Raw genomic sequence first — 7,618 nt, 5'->3', positions numbered from 1 at the left:
ACCTCAAAGTACACGAGCGACCAACTTCAGCGTTGGCTGCGATTTTGAAGCTGAAATCGCGTTCGGTGTGAACGCAGCTTAAGGCCGCTATCGAAGCATCCTGGGCCTCCRTAACACCTCAGCAGTGCCACAGGCTGATTGCCTCCATGCCACGCCGCATTGAAGAATTCATTTCTGCAAAATGATTCCCAACCAAGTATTGCGTGCATAACTGAACATAATTATTTCAAGATTGACTTTTTTGTATTAAAAACACTTTTCTTTTATTGGTTGGAAGAAATATGCAATTTTTTAGATAGGGATTTTTGAGTTTTCTTTACTTTTATTGCCAAAATCATCAATATTAAAACAATAAAAGGCTTGAACTACTTCAGTTGGTGTGCAATAAATCTAAGATATATGAAAGTTTAGTGTTTATCAGTAAATTACAGAAATTAATGAACTTTATCACAATATGCTAATTTTTTGAGAAGGACCTGTGTATGAGCACAGTTATGATTCTGACTCTGTAAACTCCACAGTTGAGGCTCATTGGATCTCAACAAACCCAGAGTTAGTGTTAAAGCAGATTAACAAAATATCAGCTGTTAAGATTTTTTTCGTTAGTTGCCTCTTTTAAATCTGTTTGGGACTGTAAGGCACAATGGATTAAACTGGGTGACCTGTTTCAGCCAAGTAGTGAYCTCTGCAGAACATGTCCTGTGGGCAGAGACAGCTCAAATAGATAGGCGGAGGTCTTCATATTGGCTGAGACAGCCCAAGAGACGTGATTGGTCAGAGGGAGGTGGGGTTTGAGGAGGCTGGAGGCAGCGTGGAGTAGCTTGGTTGAGTCGGGCAGGAAGCAACACGTTTTTTTTAAGATTAATTTTAGTCATAATTTGAGAAAGGAAAGTGCTAGCTGCATGAAATTTGAACATTGTACATGTGAAGGGATGTATAACAATATGGCTCGGTCAAAACATCCCTAACCAGCCTGTAAAAAGATTGCTTAAAAAAATCAATATTTTTTACAGCTAGCACTTTTTTTTACCCCAGTCTTAATATTTAGTTCATTCTCATGAGAGCTGGACAACCTTTCACTCTAAGAAAATTAGGTTTGAATTATCCAGTAGTTGTTGATTTGGGTGTGAAAAGAACATAATCAACTTTCTTTACTTATTTTAACATTAAGTAATTAAAAAAATAATTTAAATGAAGTAATTAAATATTTTAGTGAGGTTTTTTAAATTTTCTGGATGGTGAATAAAATGTTTTTTCTAAGATATAATCAAAATGTTGGTAGAGTAAGGCATAAATTAATACTACTGTTTCTAAATGTTACACATTTTCTTTATCTATTAGATTATGCATGTTCTAAACTTATCATGTAATTTGGAAAAGGTCATTTGTATTTCCAAAAGAATAGTTTATCTAATTTCATTTTTTAAAATATTCATCAAGTTTTGAATTTTGGCCCGCTTCTTCACACTCCATGCTCTAAACCAGTGGGGTCAGAACAGAGGCAAAAGTCTCCRGACAGGCTTTACTTTCATAGATCACATAATGAGTCAACAGTTTTTAAAGTAAATAACTATTAGACACGTTAAATCATTGCAAACATTTGTGTTCGTAGCAGACTGTGTGGAAGAAGTTAGCCATATTTATGTTGTCTCCTCAGGTTTGGGTTTAGCGTTCAACTTAAACCCCGCCCTCACCATGATCGGTAAATACTTCTTCTTACGCCGGCCCATCGCCAACGGCATCGCCATGGCAGGCAGCCCCGTGTTCCTGTCCACCCTGGCTCCCATCAACACGTGGCTGTATGACGAGTTCGGCTGGCGAGGCAGCTTCCTGATCCTGGGAGGCCTCCTGTTCAACTGCTGCGTGGCCGGCGCTCTGATGCGTCCCATCGGACCCAAGCCTCAGCCGGCCAAGCCTGACACGGAGGCCGCAGAGGGCAAAGCCGTGCAGCCGCAGCCCAAGAAGACGGTTCTACAGACCATCAACTCCTTCATCGACCTGACGCTCTTCAAACACCGCGGCTTCCTGCTCTACCTGATGGGCAACGTGGTCATGTTCTTCGGCCTGTTTTCTCCACTCATCTTCCTCTCCAGTTACGCCAAGAGTAAAGGCATCAGCAAAGAGAAGGCCGCCCTCCTTCTGTCAAYTCTGGCGTTTGTCGACATGTTTGCCCGGCCCTCCATGGGATTTCTGGCCAACACTAAGTGGGTCCGCCCCCGAGTGCAGTACTACTTTGCAGCCTCTGTCCTCTACAATGGCCTGTGTCACATCATGGCCCCCCTTTCAGAGGACTTCACAGGATTTGTGGTGTACGCCATCTTCTTCGGCTTTGCATTCGGCTGGCTGAGCGCCGTGTTGTTCGAGACCCTGATGGACCTGGTGGGAGCCCAGAGGTTCTCTTCTGCCGTGGGTCTCGTCACCATTGTGGAGTGTGGCCCGGTCCTGTTGGGCCCCCCGCTAACAAGTAAGATACCCAGCATGCAACACGTTGAAGGGTTTGGGTCTGAAAGTGTTTAACTCCAGATTCTGGTCCTTTCTGCAGTGAAACATTAAATATTGGTCAGTATTGATTTATTTTAAGATAATTTACTAACTCAAGGTGAGAATATGTGAGGCATGTTTGCTTTGTGATAAAACACAGTGAGCTCTGTCACAAGTACAGATCAGGTTCTATGGAAAGATGAAAATCTAGAAATTGAAGTAAAAAAATGTGGAAGGATCACGGTAAYATTCTGTAGTTGTAACAGAACTTATTAAACATTGACCTCCTATAAAACTCAGACTGTACAAATACTGCAGGCTGTTRGTTTTTATAAATTAAAAATATCTTGTCACCATGTTATTTACACTGCAAGTCATTCTGGGTAAAAGGTGCTCCAGTGTGAGCTCTATTCAGCTTGGTTACTTTTATCTGACAATCAGAACTTTTAAAGGAAACCAGACCGAATGTAGAAAAGACTCAACCTGACACTGAAAATGGACAACAGAGCTGCTACATGAAAGGAGAACCTCATTTTAGCCTGTTAGCTCCTGAGCTAATTCTCTATGTGAATGAATGCTTTTTTTGATCCCATGGGGAAATAACAGCCCCCGTTACTCTTTTAGTTTCCCCTCTGGGTATAAAGTTTTTTGTAAATTGAAATAATGTGTATATATGGGGCTTTAGCATTAGCTTCTGATGTAATAATGTCTCAGGAACTAGCACTTTCCAGTGGGCTCCAGAGCTGGTAAATATAGCTTTAAACCCCATGCTAATACATTTGACATTAGCCTTAAAGGTAACTTGAATAGTGTTATCTTATGAACTAATAGAAATAGCATTAGCTCCTGAGMTCATGTATATGTGGCTCCAGAGCTAATTTTCTAATTATCACATTTATGTTTGATTGTTTCAACCTAAATGTACACACATTGCAGAACATAGAAACTAATTCAAAATGTACATGTACACATTATAGCTTCTTAGCCTCGACTTTTTTCTCAACTGCAGCCCTTTATCACCATTAGAATGCACTGAATCAATAACAATGATGTGCTTAAGTGAAAAGTAATGAATATCATTTTTAAAGTAATTAGGAGTTTTCATTTGTCACAAAGCTTAACGTTATTTCTGTTCAACTAAAACTTAAGTTTTGTGACAAATGAAAACTCCTAATTACTCACATGTTGGCCTTAACGTTATTTCTGTTCAACTAAAACTTAAGGCCAACATGTGAGTTGTCAGGTCGTTTTATGAATTAAAAGGAAAACAATAAGTCAAACTTGGTTATAAAAGAAGGGAATTTTTTTTTATTTAAAGGGGCAATATCATGTAGAATAAACTTGAGTTTTATATCATGTTTTAATGTTATCCTCTCATCAAAAACATGCCCAGAGTCTTACTTTGACTCATTCATGCATGTTTGAGAAAATCCTGTAGTGTCCTGAGGCAGCAGGCAGGGCAGCAAAAACCACTGGTTGGGACTAAAACTGCCTTTTGGGACCATCTCCTCCTCTGGGCTGTGTCTCCAAGCTGAGCTTCCTCATCACACACACACACACACACCCTGCCCCGCCCCGTGCTGAAATGGGGGGGGGACAGAAGAGGAAGGAGGTTCTTAAAAAGGAGGCCAATTTCAAGGTGTTTAGAAACGGATAAGTCATGTTTATTTTCTCTTTAAACATATAAACAACATATAATAACAACTGAAGGTGACATAGATACTTTATAATGGTTTAGAATTTAAATGTATGCCTGAGAAACGCATAATATTGCCCCTTTTAAGAAAATGCCAAAATTACTGCATTTATATCTGGTTCACTTTATTTCTTAATTAGTGAGACTGAATGTTTTAAAGAGAATAAATCTCAGAAGCAGAAGTTCTCTGCTTTTATCTTACACAAAGACACATTTAACAGCTGCTTCATCTCACTAATATTAAAGAAGAAAAGTAAAAAACATTTGAGACCATAATCACTGAGCTGCCTCTGCTCTGTGCTCCTCCAGGCAGCTTCTACGACTACTACAAGCACTATAACTACACCTACATCACCTGCGGAGTCATCCTCATCATCGCCAGCATCTTCCTCTTCGTGGGCATGGGCATCAACTACCGCCTGCTGGATCAGGAGAAGAAGGAAGAGGAGAGGAAGGAGCGGGAGGAGCCCAAAGAGGAGCGCACCGCCATGCTGGAGGCTCCGTCGCCACAGAAGTCTGAGGCGGCAGAAAACGACGAGTCTGCCGCCATCACGCTGGACAACGTGGCCAAGATGGACGAGGACACGGTGTAGAGCGGTCAAACAGGGACAGGAGGGACGCACGTGAGCAGCAGTTACAATCACACCCCGCCGTTTTATACAACCATAAAGCCATAGAAACCATTTGATCAGTGAGAGCTGCCCGCTGGTTCTCTGTCCTCTACGTGCCTTTAGACAGCTCGCGGGTTCCAGGATCATGTTCAACGCCACATAGAAGCACAACGAGTGACTGTAAACTAACCACCCAGGTACATAACACAGACTTCCTCTCAGGGTCTTGTGTTGCTGTTCAGAACCTCACTTTTTACAAATCACCCACACGGTCAGTTTTTATTTTTTATTTTAATTTTTTTGTTGTTGCCCTCGGATAGCAAACCGCTCTGCACTCATGTTGCTTCATCCAAGGGCTGTATCCAAACAAAAAGCTTGTGTTAATGTTGTTGTGGCGACGTATATCTCTTAGCTTTGAGTGTTTGAACATTTACAGCTCGTCTCTGCTGCAGAACAAACCTAGCATCAAATATTTTGAAGCTTTTTCTACAATAAGACCAGCTTTTATGTAAGAACAAAGAGGTGGGAACATTTCATGTCTGCAGTTTTCACTAACCGTTAAACACGAGTCGTTTTGTTCCATAAAACCTGCAGAGCAGAGGATCTGATGCTGCTGGCAGGTTTGACTGAATCATTCAGTTTGAAGGTTTAAATGTTGGACATGCAGCCCGTTTCTGAAAGGGTCAGACCCAAGCTCATTTCTTATGATCTGTCAAAAACATGGTTTTGATGAATTTGTAACAGATTTTACAGGTTAGTGCGTGTGAGTAGAGCTTTTAAAGCGTAGCTGTCGTCTTTCTCCGGTCTGTTTTTAAGATTTAGCCACTAAAGTATCAATGAACCTGCAGCACCTTCCTGAACAGAAYAAATCATATCAGAGCAAAGTTCAAACTTAGAAGATGTCCGCTGACGAGGCAGAGTCCAGATCAGAGGGAACAGATTTAAACGAGTTTTTTAACAAACCAGGCTGCAGCTGCAGAAAACATGACTGTGAAACACTAATATTAGTGAAGAGCTGCAGCATGAAACATGAGTGGGTGAAGCAACGAGCTGCAGCCGGAGACACCATGTCTGAAGGTTTTTGTGTATTCTGTTTGTTGGATAGAGCTGTTAGWGGGAAAACATGACCAAATGGTAGTTGTCAAACCAGTGAAGGTGGCGTCTCTCTGGACTGGGACACAAAATTATAAGAAAATAACTCAATTCATCGACGTTTAGGGTTTAATTTAGAACATTCAGATTGGTTTAAGGTGTCCTGTCTCTAGTTTGAGATGAAATCTTTTGCACAAGCACCAGGACTGAGTGCCTCTAACTCGAAGGGAATCCTGAGCGAGTGGTTCTGCAGACGCCTTCCTGTCAATCGACAAGTCGCCACCCGGGCAGAGACCCACCTTCAGTGTAAATTGTTTCAATTTGAATGGAAACTGCGTAAGTTAATTATTGAGGCACCTTTGGTACCAATGGGAATGGGTTTTTGTTTTGTTTTGTTTTTTTTGGGGTTTTTTTTGTTTTGTTTTGTTTTCTAATGGACCTTTCCTCTGGTTTATCCACCTGTCCACACACTTTACTGGGAAGCACCTGGGCAGGTGTGTATGTCAAGAGAAAAAAAYGGTTTGTCCACATTCCCCTGCTGCAAACCCTCATGTTCCTTCAGTGACGGCACCAGACGATGTTTAAAGAGGGCGACTCACTGAAGCATCAGTTTTAAAACATTTTTATCTTTTTAATACTTTTTAGATTGTTTTAAATTTTATTTGATGGTACCGTAGTTAAACACTGCACCTTTGTTTCATAACGAACAAATAACTTGTTAAGTTTCTTGGAAAAAAATTAGYTTTTTTATTAGTTTTTTGCAGTGGCTGTGTTTGTGTGAACTTTGACTGGTAAATAAATGCCTGTTCAAACTTCTTGAACTCTGTCTTTTTATTTATTTATTAGAACCTGTCATTGAATCAGATTTATATTTTATTACAGTTGTGGACATGATTTTCATTTAAGATCAGCAGTAATTATAGAAAGCTGTTAGTTTCTTTTGTTTTTAATCCACAGTCTGGACCAGATGTTTACATACAATGTATAAAATGACCATAAATGGGACCAGACCTTCCTGTTTCAGATCACTAACGATTACTAAAATTATTTTGATAAAGTCTAAATGACCGTTCAGGTTTGTTTGCTGCCTTTTTCTTTCAGTGCTTCCCACTAAATCTTTATGCAGTTAGTCAGGGCTTTAAAAATATTAACTTTGACCTGTGGACACAATGGGAAGCTGACGACTCATCTGTGTCCAAGCTTCAACTTCCTTGATGTTTCTTCCTTTTTTTTTCCTTTTTTTTTTTATTTTCCCCATGATGCATCTGTTTTGTGAAGTGCAACAAGCAGTGCAGTAAAATCTGATGATGCTGTCCCCATACTTCAGTTAGGTGGAAACAGATTTCTGGTCTCCTGGAACTGAGTCACTTCACTGACCCCCGACTAGCCCAGCGGACAAAAAGGATTTAGACTTTTAAAACTGTTTGGAGAGGTTGAGCAGCTGCCTTTACCCACTTCTGTAATGCCTGGTTYACGTGGTTTCTACAGTGTGTGCTGTACAGCCACAGAGCAACAGATTTCACTTACAAACATTCAGATAGACAAGAAATCTCACGAGACCTCTCAATCAAATGAGTTCAGAGTAAACATTGGAGATGAGGAAAAAGAAATGCCGAAGTTTGTGGATTATTTTAACCGGAAAATCGATTCATAAAGTGTCCAGTAGACTTTCTGGTGCTCCATGGCACTTTGTATTTTTAGATTCCCCTCTGTTGTCTCTTTGATTGGTTTCACGTTA

The 7,618-nt window shown here is 40.5% G+C and overlaps 1 protein-coding gene across 1 annotated transcript in view; it reads left to right on the top strand.

Annotated features, from left to right (window-relative positions):
• LOC106531876 (monocarboxylate transporter 1) overlaps positions 1-6,701 on the top strand; it is a 37,360-nt gene extending 30,659 nt beyond the window's left edge. Inside the window, exons 4-5 of the mRNA XM_014027818.1 lie at positions 1,658-2,464; positions 4,487-6,701. Coding sequence (XP_013883272.1) covers positions 1,658-2,464; positions 4,487-4,770 — 1,091 coding nt within the window. The 3' untranslated portion in view covers positions 4,771-6,701. The remainder of the gene's footprint in view (positions 1-1,657; positions 2,465-4,486) is intronic.
• The last annotated feature ends 917 nt before the right edge of the window (positions 6,702-7,618 follow it).

Source organism: Austrofundulus limnaeus, unplaced genomic scaffold (assembly GCF_001266775.1).
Source record: "Austrofundulus limnaeus strain Quisiro unplaced genomic scaffold, Austrofundulus_limnaeus-1.0 Scaffold687, whole genome shotgun sequence".
NCBI classification, from domain to species: Eukaryota; Metazoa; Chordata; class Actinopteri; order Cyprinodontiformes; family Rivulidae; genus Austrofundulus; species Austrofundulus limnaeus.
This window is presented reverse-complemented; position numbering and strand designations above follow the sequence as displayed.